The sequence below is a fragment of the Caretta caretta genome, chromosome 7 (assembly GCF_965140235.1).
Source record: "Caretta caretta isolate rCarCar2 chromosome 7, rCarCar1.hap1, whole genome shotgun sequence".
NCBI classification, from domain to species: domain Eukaryota; kingdom Metazoa; phylum Chordata; order Testudines; family Cheloniidae; genus Caretta; species Caretta caretta.
In genome coordinates, this window is record NC_134212.1 from 46,405,846 (window position 1) to 46,432,879 (window position 27,034).

Sequence of the window (27,034 nt, forward strand, 5' to 3'; positions counted from 1 at the left end):
AGCTGAACCCACCTATGAACTAGCTGCCCCAATCCTCCAGCTGAGAAAGCCAGTCTCCCAGTGAAGCCAATGTGGAAGAGCAGGACTAACTTCCCCTAGTTGGAACCCACTATTATTTCTTACTCATCATGGCAGTCACTCCAGGAGATGGGGTTACAGATTAAATAACTAGAAATATCAACAGTTCAGCACGTGGTGACCATGAAATCTATTTGGTAATCTGACTATTGAATGTGCAGGTAAAAGATCTCGTGAGACATCTAGACAGACTTATAGCAAATGCTGGGGATTTGCTTATAGGACATGCCATATTGGTAAGAGAGACAGAGAAGTCATCCTGGAAGTTAAATTTAGAATATTAGTGGTGAAGGACAGGGGGGAAGGGAACTTTGAACCCTGGCCTCCATAGCATCTCTCTCTAAAAACTGGGCCAGCGCGGCAGGCCTCATTTCAAAATCTCAGTGTATAAGTGAGAGCATGGAGAATAATGGAGATGTTTACATTTACTAGATGCTGGGGAACTTGGAGGGAAGGGACAGCCTATGCAGAACAATAGGCTCCACTAACAAAAATAGAACCAGCCTGAGGACAGAGAAAATTAACAAGGCTTTGGGGTCTTATTTGAAGTTGGAGCTGGGGGGAAGCCACAGTATCTGATGAGGAGACTGGGAAAATACAAAAGAAATTCTGTAACCAATAAAGAATAAGAATACAGCTGTACTGAAGGAGTGACTAGTTGAGATCACAGAGGAAAAATTCTGGAAGAGTAACAGGGGATCAGACTAAGGAGTTAAAAGAGGTACAAGGCCAAAAATAAACTATAAAATAGCATAAAACTCCAGTACATATGCTTAAAAGCAAAAAACAAGTGAACTAAAATGCCTAACAACAGAAAGTGGCCTTAACATAAAAGACATTATTGAAACATGATATAATGACGACGATTAACGTGATAGTGTAAGACCTGGTTAGAGGCTACATGAGAAAGGAAGACCACTACAGAATCTCAAGACACGATTTTTTAGTGTAGAGGACCATACAGCAGAACATATACCAACACAATTCTCACATCAAAAGAACACAAATAATAATCTTTCTTAATGTGAAAGCTAGTAGTAAGTACATAATGTGAGGGACAACAAAGCAACTAAATCTAAAAAATTATAATAGGTAACTTCAACTACCCATACATAAATTGGTCAAATGTCACAAAAAGACAAGGAGGGGTAAGGCAATTTCTCGACCCCATAAATGATTGCTTCTTGGAACAGATAGTGCTAGAACACGTAAGAGAAAAGACTTAGTTCTAAGTCAAGAATAGCAACACACAGGAGATGATTAAAGTAGTAACTACAGTTGAGCCATTAAGCAAGAGTCACCATAACATAAGTAAGTTCCACAGCCTCAGGGAAATAATCATGCCAAAGACTAGATCTAATAAACTTGAAGAGGATTTAAAAAATTAAATTAAATAAAAAGCAAGCAGCTCGTCAGAAGTAAAAGGAAATTAAAATCCTAGAACTCAGCATGTAGGCTATTTAAACACACCATACCATTAAGCAAAAAAGAATCAAAAAGGTAAGAAAACACAAATGACAGACTGTATGGTTAAATGGCAAAGCTCAACGGTTTTAGAGGTGTCCTTCAGAAAACAGAAATGTGAAGCCCTTAGAAATAAATAAATAATCCTCTCTTAAATAGTGTTTTTCAGCCATGACACTCAAAGCACTTCACCAAATAAAGTCAGTATCATTACCTCTAGATTGAAAAATTGAGGTACAGGGGTAAAACGGACTTGCTGAAATGTTTCACAGCAGGTCACTAGCAGAGCTAGGAATATTACCCAGGTCTCCTGACTCTCAGTTTAGTGCCCTATCCATTAGAACATGTTGCCTTCCAGATGGAGACTAAACTAAGCCAGGTAAAGTGTAAGATGCAAGTTACAAGGGCTAGGAGGGAATCTGAAGTGCAAAAAAACAAAAACAAACAAGAAATTCTTTAAACTGGAAGCAGAAAGCCTGCAAATGAGCTACTATATATACTGAACTAACAGTGTTAAGAAAATAAGTAAAGAGACTACAGACAGGGCACACAACCTAAGATTATGTCTGTGCATCAAAATTCACTGCAAAAGATGTTGGGGGGGGGGGGGATACCCTCCTCAGATCTACTTTTTTTCAAATCACAGACATCAGATTGAGCTGTCAAAATGAGAAGGTAATGGAACAAACTGATGAGTTAAAGAGCAAGAAGTTACTAGGACTAGAATCCAAAGGAATTTAAGAATTAATAGGCTAAACCACTAACAAATATACACAATCTGTCATTAAAGTCCGCTACAGTACCAAAGGACTAGAGGGGAGAAAAAGTTGTGCATATATTTAAAAAAAAAAAAAAAAAAAAGTGTTGGAGTGAGAATTACAGACCAGTAATCCCTACTTCAGTATCAGGTAAGTAAACTGGCTAGAACAGCAGCTAAAAATAGAATACTTAAATGAGCATGGTGAGATACACAAAATAGCATGGCTTCTCTGAAGAAAAATGGTGCCTCTAATCTACTCAGATTGTTTGAGGAGGTGAACAGAGCTATAAGGAGAACCAGTTGACATAATTTGAGTTTATAAAAGACGTTTGGGGAAAAAAAATTATTAAGAAATCTAATGCATAGCATAAGTGGCAACATTCCATCTTGGATTAGAAACTGGCTATCAGACAGAAATGGTAGGAATAGTCAATTTTCAGTGTGTCCAAAGAGTCAGAGGGGATGTCTCAAGTTATATACTAGGGTATGATTTTAAAATATTTATTAATGAGCAAATGAGAGCGGGCATGGGAGGCGGTAAAATTTGCAGAGGACAAAATTATTTAGATCACTCAAGATTAATGAAGAGCTTCAGAGGGTCCTAAACAAAGCTAGGTAAATAGGGAGCACAAAGGCAGATAAAATTCAATGTTGTCAAATGCAAGATAATGTACATTGGAAGGAATAATCTGAATTATTCATACACTAATATCTGAATAATATCTGAAGGAATACCCTACAATTTAGAACCGAGCAATCATTCAGGAAAGTCCTGGTGTCACTATGGCAGTTCAATGGAAAAAAAAACAAACAAAAAAACCCCTTCTGTTCAATGCACAGCAGTGTTTTAAAAAAAAAAGCAATCAAAAAGTTAGAATGTATAACGAATGGGATACAAAAGTGACAACATAATGCCTCAAATATAAAGCAATTGTTTGCCCTTACCTGGGTCAACGTGGGCCACCCTAGCTCAAAAGTGATAGCAGAAATAAGAGGGGGAATCAGGGTCAAGAAATGCAAGCATGAAAAGATTGTTCTCTACACTAAACAGTCTCAAAGAGGAAACATGACAGAAGTACATAAGATAATGAATGGTACAGAGAAGGTTGGTCAAGCACTCCTGTTTACCCTCTCATAACAGTACAACAAGGGACGTCCAATGAAACTGAATGGCAATAACATTTAAAAGTGAACAAAAGAAACCTTTTAATATAATGCATTAACTAATATTTGCAACTCACTGCCAAAGCATTACTGAAGCCAAGAGTTTAACGGGATTCCAAAAAGTATAGACTTCTATATGGATAATGAGAACATCCACAGTAGCTTTACAGGGCACTTTTGTTTTTAAGTGGAGATATAAAACTCAGTACTTTAAGGGCACTGGTTCTCAAACTTTTCACTACTATGACCCCATACTGCAAAAAGTAAGAAGTTGAAGACCCCTCTCCCATCCAGCCACTAAGAAAGGTCCAGGGGGGTTGCAACAACTGTCCCTGTTCACAACCCCTGGGTCAAGAACTCACCCAGCATTGTTCAGATGGCAGCCCACGGGCCACATCCAGCCTGCAGGGCATAAGCTGTTCCCTCCTGCTCCCCACTGGGGGCTCCATTGTAAAGGTGGCCCCACTACATGGCTCCAGCTCTGGCCCCTGAACTCACTTGCCAGGCAACCCCTTTCCCTCCCAAGCTGCAGAGCATCTTCTGAGCCAGCAGGTGTCAGGCCATAGGGATGGGTGGCTGACTGGGAATGGTACTCAGAGGCAGGTGAGCACAAGGACTCTGCAGCAAGGGGAGCACCGGGGCTGGTGATGCCGGGTGTCTGGGGTGGAGACAGAGCCAAGGGCTCTGTCCTTACAGCCAAGCCCCCAACTGGGAACACAGGTAGATGGAGGCAGGGATGAAACAGGCTCTGGGGGGAGTCACCCCTTGCTCTACTCCTCCATCTTCCTCCCACTCAAGCATTAATAAGGAGGCACCTGACTCCTGCAGTGACTCCACACACACCCTTGATCATTTAATGAAGAACTGATCATGAATATTTGTTCTTTCTACCAAATGTAGCCAAAGTGAAGCCAATGTTCTTGTTGTGCAACAAGTGTGTTTCTGTCATAAAGGAATACAACCTGAGATACCACTTTTATATGAACCAATCAACTTTCAATGACAATTATCCTTTGAACACAGAGACAAGGTGATCAAAGGTCGACTTCCTGATCATATCTTACAATTATGGAAGTAAGAGCTCATGAGTTCTGCATCACAACAGGAGATGGCTATGGCTTCTCTATGAGTGGCCTGGACTCTAGCATCAAAGACGAAGCTCTTCAGTCATTCCAAAATCATCGAAGAGTGTATGCGGGCTGTTCTCCAGGAAGTGGAAGCTGATGAGAAGATGAAGGCAGTCACCACGAACACTGTCAAGCAAGCTCCCATCAGAAACGACTACAATGCACCCATGTCCAGGTTTTGACAAAGCGTTCCATTAATTGTTGAAAGGTCTGAGAGGTGCTGAGTTTGTGTCAGTGGCCATTGACTAATCAATCAATTACAATAAAGACATAGCACAGTTGTGTTTGAATGTGAGCTACTTTGATGGCCAAACCTTCTGAGAAGAACTTTTCAGTTTGATGCCCCGGAAACATTTTTCCCTGGAGATGTCGTATTTGAAGAAAATCAATGCAGCATTTGATAAACAGCGACTCTCACTAAGCAACATTTGCCTTCTGCTAACAGATGGCAACCTTCAATGCTGGCAAGTGGAAGGGCTTTGCAGCACAACCAGCAGAAGTAGCATCACAACCGAAAGCCCTCCCCAAAGTGTGCTGTGTGCCAAGTTGAGTGGGGAACTGAAAGACGATAAGGAGATGGATGAAAATAATCAATTTCATCAGAGCTTTCTCAAGTCTGCAGCAGAGACTATTTTGTGAGCTGATTGCTGAGTCCTCTGCAAACCATGAAGATCATCTTCTCCAGAATGATATTCACTGGCTTGGTGAGGCTACATCACTGCCATGCTGCTGCAAGCTCTAGGCTCAAGCTGTTGAGCAGCCACAAGGAGGCATCTGAATATCTGGCCCTTCTAGAGATATTGAATTCATGGTCAAAACAGTATTTCTTTGCAACTTATTTGGCCATCTGAATACCCTGAATGTACAGCTGCAAAGCCAGGAAAAGATAATCCGCAACCTTGTCAAGAAGCTAGAAGCTTTTCAGAAGAAGTTGAACATATTTCTCATGAATTTGAGCTCTGGGAAGCTTTTGCATTTTATTCAATTCCACAACCATTGATCAGCACTGAAGACAGTTGTGATCAGTCCTCTCATGACAAGCTGCCTTTAACAGCGACAGGACAACTTCAGCACCCAATTTAGAGATTTTTTTCATGCCAAAGGATGTAACTGGTTTTGTACATGATCCTTTCTCCATACCACCTGAGCATGACTTCTCATCTCACATCCACATGGTCCTCCCTGTAACAGATGAGGGGGCCCTGCAGCTAGAACTAGTCGACTTGCAGACCTCTGACATGCTGAAGAATGAATTCAAGAACACCGAAATCATGACATCCTGGACACGTTATCTGGACACAGAAAAATACCCAAACCTTAAGAAACTTTCCCTCCTGATACTCTCAATGTTCAGATCACCATAAATGAAAAAATCCAGATTTGTAGTCAGAAGCACAGTCAAGAATGATACTCGAAACAAGCTCACAAACAAGTCTCTGGAGAGCTACCTTTGCATAGCAGTCACTTCACTGAAGCCAAACTTAAACGAGCTAGCACAGAGGAAGAAGTGCCACTTTGTGCACTAGTAACAGGTAAACAATAGGGCTGCCAAGCAATTAAAAAAATTAATCGTGCTGTTAAACAATAATAGAATACCATTTATTTAAACATTTTTGGATGTTTTCTATATTTTCAATTATATTGATTTCAATTACAACACAGAATACACAGTGTACAGTGCTCACTTTACATTTATTTTTGATTACAAATATTTGCACTGTAAAAAACAAAAGTAGTAATATTTTGGTTCACCTAATGCAAGTACTGTGGTGCAATCTCTTTATTATGAAAGTTTAACTTACAAGTGTAGAATTATGTACAAAAAAACTGCATTCAAAAATAAAACAATGTGTAACTTTAGAGCCTATAAGTCCACTCAGTCCTACTTCAGCCAATCGCTCAGGCAAACAAATTTGGTTACAATTTGCAGGAGACAATGCTGCCCGCTTCTTGTTTACAATGTCACCTGAAAGTGAGAACAGGCGTTCGCATGCCACTGTTGTAGCTGTCGTCGCAAAACATTTACGTGCCAGATGTGCTAAAGATTCGTATGTCCCTTCATGCTTCAACCACCATTTCAGAGGACATGCGTCCATGCCGATGACGGGTTCTGCTCCATAACGATCCAAAGCAGAACGGACCAATGCATGTTCATTTTCATCATCTGAGTCAGATGCCAGCAGCAGAATGTTCATTTTCTTTTTTGGTGGTTCAGGTTCTGTAGTTTCCACATCTGAGTGTTGCTCTTTTAAGACTTCTGAAAGCATGCTCCACACCTCGTCCCTCTCAGATTTTGATTAGCACTTCAGATTCTTAAACCTTGGGTCAAGTGCTGTAGCTATTTTTAGAAATCTCACATTGGGACCTTCTTTGTGTTTTGTCAAATCTGCTGTGAAAGTGTTCTTAAAACGAACATGTGCCGGGTCATCATCCGAGACGGCTATAACATGAAATATATGGCAGAACGTGGGTAAAACAGAACAGGAGACATACAATTCTCCCCCAAAGAGTTCAGTCACAAATTTAATTAATGCATTATTTTTTTAATGAGCATCATCGGCATGGAACCTCTGGAATGGCTGCCAGAGCATAAAGCTGCATACAAATGTTTAACATATCTGAGACGTAAATACCTTGCAACACTGGCTACAAAAGTGCCAAGCGAACACCTGTTCTCACTTTCAGGTATCGCTGTAAACAAGCAGCAGGCAACAGTATCTCCCGTAAACGTAAACAAATGTGTTTGTCTTAGCGATTGGCTGAACAAGAAGTAGGACTGAGTGGACTTCTAGGCTCTAATGTTTTACATTGCACTCAAAAACAAAACAGTTATGTAACAAAAATAATCTACATTTGTAAGTTACACTTTCATGATACAGAGATTGCACTACAGTACTTGTATGAGGTGACTTGAAAAATACTATTTCTTTTGTTTATCATTTTTACAGTACAAATATTTGTAATCAAAATAATTATATAGTGAGTACTGTACACTTTGTATTCTGTGCTGTGTACTAGAAATCAATATACTTGAAAATGTAGAAAAACATCCAAAAATATTTAATAAATTTCAATTGGTATTCTATTGTATAACAGTGCGATTAATTATTTTAAATCATGATTAAATTTTGAGTTAATTGCGTGAGTTAACTGCAATTAATCGACAGCCCTAGTAAATAATAGTACAGACAAAAACTCTCTATTAGCCACCACTATGCCAATAAATTATGTGAAGAGGAGTAAAGCTTGTGGGTCACGTGTTAAATGACAGAGAACTTTTTATTTAGACACAAAATTCAGTAAAACAAAACAAAAAAAGCTCAAAAAAGGCAAACAAAATGATGTGGCAATGAGGTTTTAAGTGTCAGATCAGAAACAAGAATGCAGGACTAAGGGAGAGCACTGAGTCAAAGTATCGAACATTATCACTTTAGCTGGGTATAGAGCTTTGACTCCCAGTGAAGTCTGTCATCGTGATCAGTGACTGAAAGAAATTTCAGTGTGAAGCTGCAGCTAAAATCATCATTTACCTTTATCCAAATGTCCAGTTATCCAAAGGTAATAGATGTCCCCAAAGTTAAAAGTTTCACCTATGAATAGGCTAGCCCATAAGTGTCCACTGGGGGAGGGGAGAGGGTACATCATCTTCTGAAGCATCAGGCACTGGGTTAAGATCAGGGTTTTTCAAGCAAAATTGGGTTGCCAGAATGTTTCAAAAGGTGGAATGGCAGCTCCTGTGACTCCTGTCCCATGGGGCGGGCTGGGCTTGTCTCCCTGCTCCAGGCACTGCAGCCTCTGGGGTCCCAGTGCCATACAGGTTTAGTCCAACTGTCATGACGACAGGAGTTCATGTAGGCCATTTGAGTGAATGGCACTGCAACCCCATGAGCCAGGTCACAACTCCACTCACACAAATTTGGTCCAGTCAGGGGGGTGGGGCCAAACCTGAGCGGTGTTGCAATGCCCAGGGCAGAGAGCCAAGCCCAGCCAGCCCCGCAACACAGGAGATCCAGGAGCCGCCACTGAGGGGTGAGTGCTGGGAAGGACCCAAGTCCCCAAAGGGGTAGGATCCAACCAAAACCATCCCAGAGCCTCCACCCCCAGACTACTTACTGGGTTGCAACAGGCGCTAAACATCTGTAAATGGGTCCTCGGCCCAAAAAATTTGAGAACACCTGGTTTAGATGGACTATTGATCTAACCTGCATAATTTCTATGTTCACCCTATTTAACTTATGTATTAAAGCTTCTGTTACTACCACAGCCTGTGAAATTCTATTTCTGCTTATCATATGACGCAGCCGGACAGTTATACAGGCTGCTGCAATCAAACCACCTGTTTGTCAGTCCAAGGTTTTATGTTTCCAGTGCATTAGTGTTACAACGGAGGTAAAAGGATACAATCTCTGTGTTGACTATGACCTCTAGCCCATTAGGATGAAAAACACCACTGATGGTCATGTTGAATTTGTCAAACTTGTGGATGGCCTGTGCAGAGCGGACATCCCAGAGCACCCCATCATTTAGGACAAGGTCATCTGTGGGGTTAAAGGTGGCGCAGTTCTTCTTGTAGTTATTGGCAAGATCTGGGTTAAACAGAGTCAATAGCTTGTTGCCAGTCTGAATATCATAGATCTTTTAGATTAAAAAGAAAAAGAAAGATTAGTTAAGATTTGTAGTTCTATCAGTGCCGAAGAACACTATCTACCATCCCTTCCAGAATTTTCTGGTGATCCCTCTCACCCTAGCTTTTCTTATGCATTGCAAATGAGAGCTTGCCAATGTCAGACTCTCCCTTCCAAGGCCTCAAACGTTCCGACAAAAGTTCTCCAGGCCAGGGTCTGTGTTTCCCCATACATTTGGACAATGCTTAGCTCATCTGGGGCTGTCTAACATGTTTAACAAGCTTGAGGTTGGTACTAGAAAACTAACCCAGTTTTGAAAAATAGGTTGCAAAGTTTTAGACAAAGGCAGTATATAGCCAGTCTGCTACAGAAATATTTAAACTAACTTTAAAGGAGGTGATATTTACAGGCTACAAGCAAAGAAAAAGTCCATTAGGACACAGTCAAGAAAACCCTGAAATATAGGAGAAGGAGTTCAAGTTACTGGCAATTATTACACTACATGGTCTCACTAAACTGTGCCCCTATTTCCCCGAGAAGGATTTTCAAAACCTTCATACTTTTTGTGCATGTGACTATTTTCTCAGAGGTATTTCTCACAGCCTAGTATCCTTCTGACCCTGCAATGAAGCCATAAGCCTTTGTTTTTTGGATATTAATCTGTTGCCAGATGATCACATTGCAAACTCAGATTTGATTTCCCTGGAGTGCCAAAACACTGGAAGAGTTGGATAAGGATGGATAAACATTTGTTTAAACAAAAATGTACACGAAAATTAGCAAGAGTGGCATGGAAAACGATGAACAATTTGAATAAGTAGACTGCGTGACATTTTTTGTCAACGCTTCAAGTGAGATAATCCCTGTAATTAATTCTGTCTAGCACTGGCACCTTCAGAGAGGAAAGGAACCCCTCAGATTGCAGGATTTTCATGGCCTGATACGTGCAAAATGCTGAAAGAGTATTATGCAAAATACACAGATAATTTAAACCAACTTATTTATCACTGTAAAGCAATCTCATTCTGTGCATTCCTGCAGGAAAACTTCCAATATCCCATTTCCCTCAACTGCTGCTGAAGTACTCTTTATGGCAAAACCTTTCATTTATAAAAAGCTGCCATAACTTCTTCACACCTGTGTGTGTTCCAGCACAATTCTCTGCAGAACATCTCTCAAATGAATGGCTCATCAGGCCAGATACTAGATATGCCCAATACAATTATGACTAAAATACATATGTCTAAAAGGCAGGTGGCATACCATTCAACTTTACAGCCTAACTCAATTTTCAGGTTAACCCAATGCTTTTAAATGCAGTGAATAAGCTAATTTACACTTTTGAAGCTGTACCTGTAAAGCCTTTAATTTGCCAGTTACATACAGCTCCACAGTACCCACATCAGTTAACAGATGGTACGGGTAGGGGCATAACCCTGTCATGGCTTCAAAGAATCGATTTCTACTGGTACTTACATGGGCAATGTCCCCTTTTGTGCCAATGACCCTATCCTGAGAGTGCTTGCTGAACTCCACGTAGTGATCGTCTGGGAAGGAATGCCTGCACAACAACAATCAGTGACGAGGTCAATGGGCAGCAGATTCAGACTGTCCATTCTGAATCAGATACACACTATGGAAATACTTCTGGAAGAGGTTATAATTTTTAACACACAAGAAATAAAACCTAAAAGAGCCTTCTCTGCTCCACTGACCATAGCAAATGGTGGTGCTAAAATGTGCACACCAGCTGGGAGTTGTCCATTTGTCAGAAAAGTATTTACTATCCACAGTCACAAACAGTACAGCTCTGAAACACACCAGCAGCAAGGCAACTTGTGATCAAAAGCCACCTCAGAACATTAACTGCTGCTGCTCAAGAAGACAGAGGTGACATTATATTTGTTAAAGAAGGCCAGTGGGAACATGTAGAATTCCCACATGCATCAATTTGACCACTTCAAATCTCCTGTCCATAACATGCCTTCCAGTTAATTTAAACATGGTCACATTAAAAAGTTAATGCTATTGCCCATAGTCTAGTAGGCAATGATTAAACCTTTGAGAGATGGGAATCTCTCCCTTCTATTTTCTAAAGGGACTAAAGAACGGTTAATATTGAAATGAATTTAACTTTGTCATGTTTGCAGTATCCATCTACACTACAAAATTTACCATGCAAATTACTGTGCTACACTTTTTCAGTAGCTAGCCTTAAAAGATTGTCATGATAATTTACCAATGAAGCAAAAAACAAAAAAAATGCTACTTATTTGCTTTTTGTCAAAATCACAATTTTACTCATCTGTCTCAAGTAAATACCCTCCAGGCAAATAGAATTTTGTAAGGCTATCTGCATCCAATGAAGTGATGAAGACACAGCAACATAGGAACAGAGTCAGACTTTTTTATTCAAACACTAACAATTTGAATGTTCTGGTCATAGTTACATTGCACTATCCTTTTACATAATATAACACTACCCATTTTTTCCCTTTGAAGTTATTTCATTTAACTGGTTTCTGGATAACTTTTAATTGTTCTAATTTTGTTTGATCATTTTAAACTAGTCATTACTGTGTGATCTGTCTTCTACAAAACCTGTGGTATAGGTAATATAGCTGTAGCTCACGAAAGCTTATGTTCAAATAGATTTGTTAGTCTCTAAGGTGCCACAAGTACTCCTTTTCTTTTTGTATTCTGTGTTATTGAAATCAATGTATTTGCAAATATAGAAAACATCCAAAAATATTTAAATAAATGGTATTCTATTATTAACAGTGTGATTAAAACTGCGATTAATCGCGATTTTTTTAATCATGTTTTTTAATTGTGCGATTGATTAATCGCAATTATTGTTTTTAATTGTTTGACAGCCATAGTTGGAATAGGTTTCCTAGCACACAGCAGCTCTCAGCTGCCAAGTACTTGAATACATTTTTGCAGTTTGCCATTCCATGGGTTTTTGGGTACATTTAAAGCAGGGGTTCTGAAACTGGGGGTCGGGACCCCTCAGGGGGTTGTGAGGTTATTACATAGGGGGTCGTGAGCTGTCAACCTCCACCCCAACCCCGCTTTGCCTCCAGCATTTATAATGGTGTTACATATATTTAAAAGTGTTTTTAATTTATACGGGGGGGTCGCACCCAAAGGCTTGCTATGTGAAAGGGGTCACAAGTAAAAAAGTTTGAGAACCACTGATTTAAAGGTTCTTCTTTAACTTTGTGCATTTCAGACTATCAAAGGGTATGTCTTCACTACCCGCCAGATTGGCGGGCAGCGATCGATCCAGCGGGGATCGATTTATCACGTCTAATCTAGAGGCGATAAATCGAACCGAGTGCTCTCCCGTCGACTCCTGTACTCCAGTGCCGCGAGAGGCACAGACAGAGTCAACGGGGGAGTGGCAGCAGTCGACTCACTGCGGTGAAGACACCACAGTAAGTCGATTTAAGTATGTCGACTTCAGGTTTGTTATTCACATAGCTGAAGTTGCGTAACTTAGATCAATCCCCTACCCCCCAGTGTAGACCAGGGCAAAGAGTACGTACTTCATGTCAAAGACCGATTTCATCCCCCACAGCGCAGATAATGGTTGGCTCCACGTAGCAGATGTTAGCAGTAAAGATCCATCCTGTTGTTCAATGGTGTGAGAAAACAGCAGAGCAATACAAAGTGGAGTTATTGGTACACAAGTGTATTTTCTCACATGTACAATAGGGGTTTAGGAGTGCTCAAAGGACCCTTTCTCACTGCACTACTCAGGAATGGTGATCAGGTGGTAAATTATACCACTCTACAATATTCCTCAAAAATTTTATGGACCACTAAAGGAGCTATACATTATGATGGCAGCAGATGAGAAGCAGGTAATCCTTGACTAAGCTCCAATGCCCTGTGAGTGGAGAGGAGAACTCATTTTTTTTTTAATTTCTTCCTAGATTCTTGCACATTAGGTTTCTTCCACTCTAAAGGAGAGTTCTTTTTTACAGCATCTTGTGTTTCTCCTATACATACACAAAGCCACTTCAATAGCCCTCTTCATCAGCCTTACAAACACAGGTTATCAATGCAGACACAAAGCTATTGCATCCCTCTTGTGCTATCTGTTAGGTAAAAGGAAGGATTTATACAATTCTAAGGGAGGAGAGCAAAAACTGTTCCACTATTATTCTGCTAGTACTTTTGTAGACTATGTTGCATGCTAGCCAGTAGATGTGCTTTGGGTCCGTGTAACCCATATGGGGCAAAAACAGGACAAGGTTGAAACCACAGGAACTCAACGTTCAGATGAGGTCTTTGATTTCTTACCCTGGATGGCTCAAGGTGCGTGATGGCAGAGTTATGGCAGTTGTAACTGGCCTCCTCCTGCCCACTGAAAACATTGTAGAGCTTCAGCTGCCCAGTGCAAGTGCCCAGCATTAGGAATCGCTCCCGTGCAGAGAATGCACAGCAGGTAAAGCCACTTTCATCCTCATTTGCTTCCCGGAACACAGAAATTGGACGAAACCTGGGGAAGGAAAGAATGTAGCAAAGTGACCCAAAAGGGGGGAAAGAAAAGCAGCAATGAACAAGGATGGGATGATCTTAAAACCTGTGCTTGAAAGCTCAGGTAGCTACAGTTATTACTTTAGCTTTCTTTTTAAGAGAAGATTAGAGAGAATGACACCAGCAGAGCAAGAAGAAAACAGCTGACACTGGGGCTTGCAACATCTCAGGATTTGTGTCCTGCAAGATGAAATCCTTGAGTCATAACATCCTATCAGATGTAAAGTCTGGATTCAATACCTTCCAAGTTGGACTGGTGGAAAATCTGTGGCATGGTCACATGGGAAAACCTGGCCAGGTGGCTAAGACCTCATGAAAGAAGCACAGAACAAGCAAAACAAGGACAGAGGGTACATCAGGTGTCTCAGGATCATAAATTTTTGAAGGTGGTAGTGTGGTTTTACTGCCACCAAAAAATATTTGCATCAACATATGATCATTTTACAGACTTATCAGCTCTTCCCATTTATTCCACATCTGAAGAAGTCACAGACTTCTGTGTAGGTAGGACAGCACTACTGGTGGCTGTGAGGAAGAGGAGATGGGGGGTACGCTACAAGAACAAAATAGAGATCCTGTATTCATTAATTTGCCAAAAGCCCTGGATCTGACAGATAACCTCATGCCTTCAGTAGCTCAGTCTTTCTGCCTCAATTGCCTCACCTGCAAAGTGGGGATTACAATACTTACCTCCCAGGGTGGGGTCATGAGGCTTCATTAGTATCTTTACAACAATCTAAAGCTTGAAGGCACTATATTAAATGCTAATATCAAAGAGAAACAGAACAGCTTCTCAAACTGGATTTGCAAAGTTCTCCCAACTGTCACCACAGAAGGGAAATGTTTTTATGTGTCCAAGGAATGAGGATTCTGGGACCTGCATCCACTTTTGTAGCAGGTAAGACCTTTTGGCACAGACCTCACCCCAAGAAGATTTGAGAAACATTCCTTTCTTCCTTACCTGCTGAATATAAGGTGTCTATCAAAGCATCCACCGTCCACCCCTCCATACTTCGGAAAGGCCGCCCTACGGGTCAGCCGCGAGGTAAAGTTAGTTGGCGCCTGGCGCCTCTGTTTTGGCTCAGGGCACTGGTGGGGAGTAAAAAGAGAGAAAGGGGGGCAGGTGGCAACAGGGTTCTTGCAGCGGGCATGCTGCTCCCTAAGGTACTCTGTAATTATACTGTCCAGCGTGGGTGGGGAAGGGAGGTGTCTGTCCAGCTGCTTTTTGATGGCTGGGCTCTGGCTGTAGGCGCCGTGGTCCGATTTTTGTCTCAGCACTCTGATTTTCCTGCCATTGCAGGGTGGTGGCCTCTCTCTGATGAAGCTAATCCTGCCAATCAAAGGGGAGTTGCTGGCATAAGAAGGACCTGGAAGGGCAAGTGGACCCTGGGACACAGAAGGCCTTGGCTGAGCATGGACAGAGGTGGCAGTAGAACCTACAGAAGCATGGCTACTCAGTCGGGCCGAGATACCGTTAGCTATACGAGGTGTGCGAGGCAGAGCCACAGGGGAGGCAGCGGCTGCAACAGGGGTGAAGGCGGAGGAGTGAGATGCCGCAGTCATGGGTAGATCTGCCTCTTTAGTGAGGACAGTAGCAGTTTCTCCTAGTCCCTTAGAGATGAGATGGTTCCGAATCAAAAGCAGCAGCTCCTTTTCAGGAAATGAGATCCTTGACTGGGCCACCACATCCGCTTTCTGCAACCGAGCCAAGGAGACATCTGTGCCAATCAGCAATGGCTTCCCTGAGACACGCTCTATCAGCTCGGCAGCATACTTGCAGAACTTGACATGGTCGCTGCGCTTGTCCTGGAGCACAGGCTCCTTCATCAGTTGCTGGATCTGACAGCTGCTGAAGAGGGGAAGCTTGCTGATGATCTGCCGGACGGTACTGCTACGGGATAGCCCCACCAAGGCCTTACAGGCTAACGCTCGGATCTGATCTGCATCCGTAATTGGCATCTTTATAGACAGCAATGACAGCAGCACTTTGATGCCATTGTTGGACTGCACCACATTCCACATCTTGGCCAGTGTGTGCTCACTGCTTTTGGGTGCCTGGGGGAGCTTTCGTCGGGGGGTTCCCGAAATGAATTTGCCAATACTGGAGATCCGATTATCTGGGCCACACACACAGTTGATGATGATTTGAAGGGCTGACTTCTGGATCTCTGCATCATGGATGAAGAATTCACCCTCAGCAACTCCCAGGATGATGCTGATACCTAATGAGAAATACTTCTGTTACCATGCTAGCCTACTTAAGCATTACACACTGTTCTAAAAATCAGAGTATGAGACATTGCTCTGCAGTCACCTCATTCTCTCTGACCACCACAGCAGTTCCTCTATCTCCCCAGGCTAGATAATCCCCTCCACTAGTACCACCCACTGATATGCTCCGTGAATCACACCACAGCAATACTCAGTGACGTGTCAAATATGGTCTCTCACAGAAGGTGATCAGGCATGGTCCATGTTAGCTTTAGGCCAGGCACCTCACCAGACTGCAGCTATGACATGGGGATTGACACAGAGGAGTGCCTCTGGGACTGACATCACAGAAAGCAGCTATCTATAATGTACATAACAAAGCAAAAGTGGAGGAGAGGGTAACTTTTTATACAAAAAGGACAATACACATCACACCCCCCAGAGTGACTCAAAGGAAAAAGGCTGGAGCTAGTTGCTTTTTGGTCAAAAAGCATCTATTACTTTAATTGTTCTTCAAATCCAACCTTCATTCCAGGAAGGACTAGTGGAAAGTGCTCACACTTGAGAGATTCCCTCTCAGAGCTACACCATCTGCCCCGCACCCCCGCCAGTTCTAGAACATGCCAGGCCCCTTCCTCCTAACGTTTAGAGGCCAGCAATCAGCCAGAGTTGATTCATTTGCAAGCTGTGAGCATGTGGCATGACTGACACAAGACACTGAATCAAAAAGGGGCACACTCATCAGCTGTTTAATTATTTAACGGTCAGTACTCCCCTCCTACTGACTTCCAATGCCATATCCCATGAGGACACTTTAAGAGTCCGGGAAGCGGAGTGACCCTCACTCTCCCATTGGAAATGTGATTTTGCCAGTATTATTTGTTGAGCACTGACAATGTGCTCTGGGTTCTTCAGAACAAGGAGATGACAAAGGCTGTGCCCCCCCAGGAGTTTACAATTTAAGTACTATATCACAAGCTCCTCTCATTTATCTGCATCACTGGCTGTGACTATGAACGGAGTGCTGTAGACCTCTATCTTACTGTGGGGGGTATGAAATAAGTCACCTAAATATCATTTAATTAAAGATATGATTGTTAAAGTACTTAAACCCTAAAGGCCAAGCTCAGCTTACCCACAGTGGAGACAGTAGATCCTGCTTCATCCAACACATCTACAGGCTCTGCCAGCTGCAACTGGATTTTAGGAACCACAGTAAGAATAGCCAGAACATCCAAAGCGTAGCGTACTGTGTCATTCCTGGAAGAGTACAGCGAAAGAAATACTTAGAAATACTAGGACAGAGCATTTATAATACTTCAACAGGACTCCCTGCAGATTATTCTCTCTTTGGCTACAGGTTGGATACTGCAATGTAGGATAAGATCCAGGGGATGAGATGTTTCAGGAATTTACCGGAAAGTAGCTTTGCTCTGGCAGCATGCTGCTGTAGAGAGCCTATTGTCAAAAACAACAGACAGGCCTTTAGGAGTGACATCTCCTAGGTTAGTTCTATGCAACTCTAGAGTTTGGTCACTATAGAATTTCCTCTGAGGTCTCCAGTCTAAGCATATTACAGTAAATCAGCAGCTTCCAACACCCCCTTTTTGACTGGCCAGATATTCATTATCTTGATACAGGCTCGTATTTCAAAACACCTGGCCAAATTCAGCAAAGTCAACAAAGAGAAATGAGAAGTATCCCTCCTTGACCCAGCTAATGGAGATTTGCCCTCTGCAGGGCAGCCTAAATAGTTGGTTTTTCCCTTCTCTCTGTGCTATGAAAGATTATGTTTTCTAGTCTCCAACAATGCTTTGGTTATTGCTTTCTGTTACTAACCAAACACAGTGAAAAGTAAGCAAAGTTTGGGGTGGATAGGAAATGCAAATTTAGACTAGAAATTAGATGAAGGTTTTTAACGATCAGAGGAGTGAAGTTTTGGAATAGCCTTCCGAGGGAAGCAGTGGGGGCAAAAGATCTATCTGGCTTTAAGATTAAACTCGATAAGTTTATGGAGGAGATGGTATGATGGGATAACATGGTTTTGGTAATTAAATATTCATGGTAAATAGGCCCAATGGCCTGTGATAGGCTATTAGATGGGGTGAGATCCGAGTCACCCAGGAAAGAATTTTCTGTAGTATCTGGCTGATGAATCTTGCCCATATGCTCAGGGTTTAGCTGATCGCCATATTTGGGGTTGGGAAGGAATTTTCCTCCAGGGCAGATTGGAAGAGGCCCTGGAGGTTTTTCGCCTTCCTCTGTAGCATGGGGCACGGGTCACTTGCTGGAGGATTCTCTGCTCCTTGAAGTCTTTAAACTACGATTTAAGGATTTCAATAGCACAGATATAGGTATGAGGGATTTTTTTTTGTAGGAGTGGTGGGTGAAATTCTGTGGCCTGCGTTGTGCAGGAGGTCAGACTAGATGATCATAATGGTCCCTTCTGACCTAAATATCTATGAATCTATCTATAAGACTGTGGTTAGAATCTACTCAGCTTCTATTTTACCAGTGATTCTTGAAGACTAGAGTATTCTGGCTCTGTAGAGCCCTTATGGCATTCACATCATCATGTTTCCACTGTGGTTCAGCTGTCAATGATTCTCCTCCTTTCATACACACTAACTACAAGACTATAGCACAGGCTCGCTGCAGAGCACAAGACACTGTGTATGTGTGCCCTTAATTAAATGTTGGGGCTCTGTTTAATGTAAAAATGGAAAATTTTCTTATTTAAAGTATTCATGCCCCACTACAGAGTTGCACCCTAGTCTGGGAAATGCAACAGTACAGTATAGTATCTACTGTCTCACCTGGCATAGTATGTCTTCCAGTTGCATGCTATGGAGATAAGCTGGAGCATGAGTTGCACACAAGACAATTTGAGAAAGACTTCTGCTGGCTCCCAGTAGAGCTGTGCTGGACCATACTCTATTAAAAACTCCATCATCTCCACAATCTGCTCATGAGTGTAGGAACAGGCCTATAGGGAGAGGAGGCAGGGTGAATTAAAGAGCTATCACAAAGGTTATAAGCTTAGGAGAGAAGAAGCCAAAATAAATACAATTTCATTCATAGTTAACTTGCTTTTGTTTTTCAATTTATTCCCTTACTATACTAGCTACTGTAGCTGCCACTACAATAAATGCTAGAGAAATTATTAAAACAATATCCTTCAAGTTTCCCACTAGACCTAGAAATGACAAGTGAGTTTGAGAAAACTAAGAAAGAGGTTGTATCAAAATAAAGTTCTGGCTTCACAGGGCTAATATACAGTAACTTGTATATACTCGATCATAAGCCGGTTCGTTTATAAGCCGACCCCCCCAAGATGGTGGATAAGTAAAAATGGAAAATTTTATGACCTATTCATAAGTCAACCTATAAGTGTGGGGTCAGCAAACTTTGGCTCCCAGGCCATCAGGATAAGCCGCTGGTGGGCTGAGATGGTTTGTTTACCTTGAGCATCCGCAGGCATGGAGGTAAACTTAAGTAAACAAAGTGTCCTGGTGCGCCAGCTGCTTATCCTGATGGGCAATTGGTGGGGAATTTTTTTGTGGGGGAGAAGCTGGGGGTCAGGGGAGTAACCCCTCTGACCACGCCCCACATGACCCCACCTCTAGCCCAGGACCCCCACACTCTCCCCATCCCATCCCTTCCCATCTTAGCTGGGGAGGGCCAGGCGAGGATGTCTCTGGCCTGGCTGGAGCTGCTCCAGCAGGTTAGGCAGCACGGCCGCAGCCTGCTCCAGCAGGCCAGACCGGGCAGCACAGCCGCAGCATGTTCCAGCAGGCTGGGCCGGGTGGCATGGCTGCAGCGTGCTCCAGTGGGCTGGGCGGCACAGCCACAGCCTGGTCTGGGGCGGGGCTGAGTGGCACAGCTGCAGCCTGCCAGCCCCAGAGCTGCATCGGAGGCTTCGGGGAGAGCAGGGTGACCAGAAGCGGAGAGATTCTGGCCCCGCCTCTTCCCTTCTGGCTCTGCTGGCTGTGCTGCCTCGCCTTGCTCCCTCTGTTGGGGGGAGGGGCTGTGTCCCACCTCTCCCCCTCTCTATACCGGTTCATAAGCAAAGCAAACCCCCCTCTCTGATTCGTCCCTTTTTCACTAAAAAAATCTGGCTTATGAATGAGTATATACAGTACTACACAATTTAGAAAGAGTTCAGTAAAAATTTTACACTAATATGATTCAAACTCACAAAAGGCTGCAGTAAAATGGAGTTACAGTCCCTAAATTCCAACCATAAAAACCATTTAAAATAGAAAAAACCTAAATAGTCTTTTTTCTCAACCTTCAGCACTTCATCTTTCATACATTTAAATAAACGTATTTTTAAAACATAAAAGAAAAGTGACTTTAACACAAGATTCCTGCATTTTTAATTCCTTTGTTTTTCTGAATGAAACTTTATGTGTAATTTTTGTCACTCCACAGAAGTGGAAGTTGTCTTTTCAGTTCCCATCTAAAAACCCAGCAAAAAACAGAACAGAAACCACTGCTCCCTCAGGATTTACAATTTAAGATCAACTGGAAAAATAGGAACTAAAGGTAACACAAGGATTTCTTAGCTTATTTCTAAAGACTATTGTCCTCCTTGGGCACAGAGAGGATTGTTCCACCTATTGCCAGAGCAGAATCTCACAACGGGACCCAAATTCTCTTCAGTACCTTTAAAAACTTTCCTGATCATGCCCTTTCAGGGGTGAAAAACATGAGAAGGAAGTAGATATGTGATGAAAAAGTTCTGATTAGACACTCTTATCTTAACTCTCTAATGGGAAAGAAGTGTCCGCTCCCAATTAAATGGAAGCCAAATACCCCCTGAAACTTTGCTACAGACATTTTTCTATTGCCATGACACCTCACTGGGGAAAAAACTAAACAGTCTGTTGTGCATCCTGTATGGATTCCACTGACTTCAGAAGACATTGTCGCAGACATGGAAATGAAATAATGTGAAAACGTCATACACAGAGCAGTATCAAAATCCTACACATACTGCTCACCTTGTATGGTGGCTGCGGATGGACCAGAATGCCACCTTCAGTACGCTGGAGCGACTGCTTCACCTGTTCAAGTTTGATGGCAAGATGAGCTTCAAAGTACCTGCGCAGGGCCATGCAGGTGTGCTTCCCAGTTTGGCGACTGGCAAAGATCTCATCGTCACTCAGGAGGGCTCCCTGGTCTTCCAGGTTTAAGATCTCCAAGGTGCTGATCTATACAAAGCAAGTCAAGAAAGGGGAAGCATCTTTTCACTTGGCTCATTCTTCAGGAGGAAGATGCCTACAACTGCCAACTGCATTTGTACGAAAAATTACCCTACAGAGCTAACCTCAGTATCAGGATGGATATCAAATATCACAGCTGAAACTGTAGATTTGTATTCTCTTTCAGCTATTAAATGGAAGCCTCTTTTTGCAGAGAGAGAGAGAGAGAGAGAGAGATGACTGGGTAAAGAGGAATATTCTCCGGAAAGAGTAGTTCCCTCTCCCCCATTACACATAAAACCAAAGGCAAATCCAAAAGCCACATCAGGGCAGATCTGGAGAAGTTGTTTCTACAGCAATCACATGAGGATTAGAACACATGTTGGTGGAATGGTATCACTCATGAGGTAAAAGGTCTGAGAACTAAGCCAAAGTTAGAATTTAATAGGCCGTTGCCCAACAAAGGAGCAGCACTAACAGGCTTTTTGGGAAGCGTTACCAAGTCCTCAGCCTTCAAGACAAATCATAGGATCTTTGAGTGTGAGAAGAGAGTAAAAATGCCCCCAAAATGGGGAGGCAGACTACTCACGTCCATCACGCAGAATCCCCACATCCCACCTCCATCCATTCCAACAGGAGGGAGGGGAGCTCTTTACAGCTATAAAGGTCAGAGCTTTAAAACTTGACACTAAAGCGATGTCTCGAAACATGAAAGGAGACTGTAATTGTTACCAAGTTCACTAAGCGACGGAGGCCATCATGCCTGTCGAAGAGCTCCAGGACAGCACGGAAGGAGAAGCAAATGGAGAAGAACATGGTAGCATGGCAGCAGCCCGAGGCATGGGAACATTCCATCAACCACAGGGTGTAGTTCACAACATCCGACAGCACGTTATGGGGATGCATGCACACCTACAAAGCAAAAGATGTAATGACAACCTTCCCATCCTGGGGACAGACATATTGAGTGCGTGCTTACACTCAGACAGTCACCACTGGCTACATAAGAAGTGAAGTAATTACTAAATACAGTTGCTTTTATCCTGAGCAGCAATGATCACAACCCCTGAATCCCAGAACGAAGGACACGACTCGAAAACATATGTATGGCTCAAAAGACTTTGCCCCATTTAGCCCACAGTGGCTGACTGCACCATGGTCCCACCTCTCTGGATAGGAAGTGGGATTTTTAACAAGCTGTTTTATTAACCTGTAATCTTTAGTCATATACCATACTTTTTTAAAAAAATCCAAAAGCCCATTAGCCCTGCTACGGTCAGACAACATGACCTTGTTTCAGATTATTATTTATATTTATCAAGCACAGGAGAGGCAGCTTAGACAAATATAAATGTTCTTTGACCTGCAGAGTTTACATCTGAATATAAACCAGGAGCTTCAGAAATGTGGGGTTTGGATCATTGGAAAAGCCTGTTGAACAGGTTCTCCTTATGAGGGGGGTAGGGGTGTACAGACACAAGAGGATCCTAAGTGCCAATAACTAGAAGTGCTCTAGTTAGATCAAGCTAGCTAACTAGTTTTTTATCCCCTGCTCTGTTTTCTGGAACCACTCCCCTTTGCTCCCTGCCAGACAGCTGAAGGACCTGGCTAGTACATCAGATGATACTGATGTGCTGGCTGCCAATTATCCAGAGATTTTGAGTAACTGCCACCACTTTTGAATAATGGTGTTCACCATGCTATACTAGCAGAAATCCCTCTTTAGCTCCAGGTTAACTGCTCATCATGCAGGATAACCACAAATCTGTACACTACTTGTTTACTGAAGTTGGCATCAAACAGAAAAGAAATAAACAGAAATTCGGGAACAGCCAGACACGAAGGAATTTAATAGGCAGAAGTGTAGTTTCTTATGTTAACTACTAGTTTAGTTGCTACTGTCCTTAGTTGAAAAAGAATGTAAGAAGTTACAGTGATAAGGCCAGGAACCACATGTAGCCTAATAGAAAAGGAGTACTTGTGGCACCTTAGAGATTAACCAATTTATCTAAGCATAAGCTTTCGTGGGCTACAGCTCACTTCATCGGATGCATACTGTGGAAAGTACAGAAGATCTTTTTATACACACAAACCATGAAAAAATGGGTGTTTACCACTACAAAAGGTTTTCTCTCCCCCCACCCCACTCTCCTGCTGGTAACAGCTTATCTAAAGTGATCATTCTCCTTACAATGTGTATGATAATCAAGGTGGGCCATTTCCAGCACAAATCCAGGGTTTAACAAGAACGTTGGGGGGGGGGGGAGAGGGGGGCTGAAGTGTTCAGAGAGACTGAAGTGTTCTCCAACTGGCTTATGAATGTTATAATTCTTGACATCTGATTTGTGTCCATTTATTCTTTTACGTAGAGACTGTCCAGTTTGACCAATGTACATGGCAGAGGGGCATTGCTGTCACATGAATGGACACAAATCAGATGTCAAGAATTATAACATTCATAAACCAGTCGGAGAACATTTCAATCTCTCTGGTCACGCAATTACAGACATGAAAGTTGCGATATTACAACAGAAAAACTTCAAAACCAGACTCCAGCAAGAGACTGTTGAATTGGAATTCATTTGCAAACTGGATACAATTAACTTAGGCTTGAAGAGAGACTGGGAGTGGCTAAGTCATTATGCAAGGTAACCTATTTCCCCTTGTTTCTTCCTACCCCGCCCAGACGTTCTTGTTAAACCCTGGATTTGTGCTGGAAATGGACCACCTTGATTATTATACACATTGTAAGGAGAGTGATCACTTTAGATAAGCTGTTACCGGCAGGAGAGTGTGGTGGGGGGAGAGAAAACCTTTTGTAGTGGTAAACACCCATTTTTTCACGGTTTGTGTGTATAAAAAGATCTTCTGTACTTTCCATAGTATGCATCCGATGAAGTGAGCTGTAGCTCACAAAAGCTTATGCTCAAATAAATTGGTTAGTCTCTAAGGTGCCACAAGTACTCCTTTTCTTTTTGCGAATACAGACTAACATGGCTGTTACTCTGAAATATGTAGCCTAATGTCACTTTGAAAGTGTGGTACACCTGTGGGGCTAAATGCAGGGTACCACCAAAACCTGTCTAAAGGGGCTCAAAGATGGTAGACATAATCAGAGTGTTAAATGAAGGATATGATCTATGGTCAAGTCTCTTAACCATACACCCTTTCGAGACCAGCACTCCAGTACCACAATTTGGTACCTAGCACAACAGAGTATCATAGAAGAAACAATAGCAAGGCTCCTTGTTCCTTCCAGGAGCGACAGTGTGAACAGCTTCAGTTACTGTGCAGTGACCTCTCTGGGCAACTCTGAACAACTAGTTACTGTATTCTGAGAGAATTATATCCAGCCCATCTCATTTTAAGAAGAAACCAGTCATTTCACAAAACTGCATTTGTAGCGGCCATTCTATAACATACTATTTAAAGCAATCTAAAAAACAGACAAAAACTGGAGGGAAATTATGAGAATCTGCTAACAACTTGACAGCAGGAGACAAGGACAAACTTCCTAGTGGTAGATACAAGACAAAAATTCAAGTAGGGAAATAACTCTCCTTAGCTACTCTGTTCATAGCTTCATAGATCTGAAGGCCAGGAGGGACCATTATGATCACCTCCTGCATAACAAAGGCCATGCTGCTGTCCATGCTTTCACAGAATCAGAGAAATGCAGGGCTGGAAGGGACACAAGAGGTCCCAAGTCCAGTCCACTGTGCTGTGGCAGAAGCAAGAAAACCTAGACCATCCTTGACAAGCGTCCAACCTGTTCTTAAAAACCTCCATTGATGGGGATTCTACAACCTCTCTTAAAGCCTATTCCAGAGCTTAATATCATTAAAGTTAAAAAGTTTTCCATAATATCTAACTTAACTCTCCCTGATTGCAGATTAAGCCAATTAATTCTTGTCCTACCTTCAGTGGTCATGGAGAACAGTTGATCACTGTCCTCTTTATCACAGCCTTTAATAAATTTGAAGACTTATTAAGTGTCCGTTCCCCCCACCCCTCAAGTCTTCTTTTCTCAAGATTAAACATGCCCAGTTTTTTTTAAATCTTTCCTTACAGGTCTGGGTCTCTAAACCTTTGATCATTTTTGTTGCTCTCCTCTGGACTCTCTCCAATTCATCTACATCTTTCCTAAAGTGCGGTGCCTGGAACTGGACAAAGTAATTCAGCTGAGGCCTCAAGAGTGCCAAGCAGAGAGGGACAATTACCTCCATTATCTTAAATGAAACACTCTTTTTAATACACCCCAGAATGATATTAGCCTTTTTTGCAACTGTATCACATTTCTGACTCATATTCAATTTGTTATCCACTAAAACCCTCAGATACTTTTCAGCCCTACTACATAGCCTACAACCATTTTGTACTCGTGTACTTGATTTTTCCTTCCTAAGCATAGTATTTGGCAGTTGTCTTTACTGACTTTCTTCTTGTTGATTTCAGACGAATTCTCCAATGTGTCACATTTTGAATTCTAATCCCATCCTCCCAAGTGCTTGCAACCCCTCCCAGCATGGTGTCATCGGCACATTTTATAAACATACGCTCCACTCTGTTATCCAAGTCATTAATTAAAATACTGACTAGTACCAGACCCAGGACTAATCCCTGTGGGATCCCACTAGATAAACCCTCCAATATTAACAGTGAACCATTGTTGCAGGTGAACTATACACTGAAGTGTGGGTGGCCTCACTGCTTGTTTTGGAGTGCAACAGAGGAGCCCCAAGCTTGGATTTTAGCAAATCAGTAGCCACGAATTCATAGATTTGAAAGGCCAGAAGGGAGCAGTATGATCATATGACCTTCTACATAACAGATTACAAAATTGGGGAGGGGAGTTGGTGAATTTTCCTGTGATTTTATGTACTGTGATTCCCCCCATTACACCCCCTGGAAGGAGGTGCACACCCCCCATGGATAAACATAGTCAGTCAAACACTCTCTCAGTGGTACTGTACATATTCCTTCACTTCACTCCTTCTCTATACAGGCCATGATCTCAAAACAGTAGCTGGCCCTTCAGCTGTACCATTGAACTGTTCATTCACTGTTTGAACCGACTGTGACACAGAGCTTCTCGATATCGTGCGAATCATTACAACACTAGTAAGGGAATGTCTCTTACCCTCTCCATGGCATCCTGGTTGTAGGATAGATAATATAAGCACATGGAGACCCCTGTAGCTGCCATGGAAGGACGAGGAATCTCTAGCAGCTTCTGCACTCCTCCATGAGCAACAAACTCCGTAGCAAACTTGTTGTGGAGCAGCAACGATGCCAAATGCTAAGAAAAGAAAGCAGGTTAGCGTGGGATTCCCCATACTTCTCTCAGTGCTCGGCAATACTTGAGAAAGATTCTGCCCTGCTACTTGTATAAGGAGGTAGCAAATAAATTTGGTTCCCTAATTCCTATTCTCCCCAGCATATGTGGAAAAACAACATGGACAAAAGACAGAGCGCCCAGAGTGTTTAAGCTTTCTTGCGAAAGGGATACAAAGAAAAGTGAGACAATACAGGAAAATTGCCAAAAGGGGTGTGTTTTGGGTTTTTTTTTAATAACAACTTTTAGTATTCTCTCTGTATCAATTTATTTTTCATCAAACCACCATGAAAAATGTAAATACTCAGTTTATATATATACTAGGTTCTGCCATTTAAATAAAGATTTTTTTTACAAAATGAAGGTTGAAAGCTCTTGCTAAAACTGAACTCTGTAACACAACCTTAACGGTGGAGTAACTACTTCTCCACCATAATACCTACCACATAAAGTAAAATAAAAAGTTACTTAGGACATCATTAGTCCAATGATGTAACATAGGAGCTTCTAACCAG

General features: G+C 42.2%; 1 protein-coding gene across 2 annotated transcripts in view; it reads right to left on the reverse strand.

Moving 5' to 3' along the window:
• Positions 1 to 27,034, reverse strand: part of DCAF1 (DDB1 and CUL4 associated factor 1) — a 104,088-nt gene that overhangs the window by 41,371 nt on the left and 35,683 nt on the right. For both annotated transcript variants that reach the window (XM_048858132.2, XM_048858133.2), the window contains exons 9-18: positions 26,325 to 26,483; positions 21,917 to 22,096; positions 20,984 to 21,193; positions 18,794 to 18,963; positions 17,113 to 17,237; positions 14,728 to 15,988; positions 13,530 to 13,728; positions 12,770 to 12,852; positions 10,695 to 10,779; positions 8,995 to 9,228 (exon numbers count right to left, since the gene is read on the reverse strand). In XM_048858132.2, the coding sequence (XP_048714089.1) occupies positions 8,995 to 9,228; positions 10,695 to 10,779; positions 12,770 to 12,852; positions 13,530 to 13,728; positions 14,728 to 15,988; positions 17,113 to 17,237; positions 18,794 to 18,963; positions 20,984 to 21,193; positions 21,917 to 22,096; positions 26,325 to 26,483 (2,706 nt within the window). The remainder of the gene's footprint in view (positions 1 to 8,994; positions 9,229 to 10,694; positions 10,780 to 12,769; positions 12,853 to 13,529; positions 13,729 to 14,727; positions 15,989 to 17,112; positions 17,238 to 18,793; positions 18,964 to 20,983; positions 21,194 to 21,916; positions 22,097 to 26,324; positions 26,484 to 27,034) is intronic.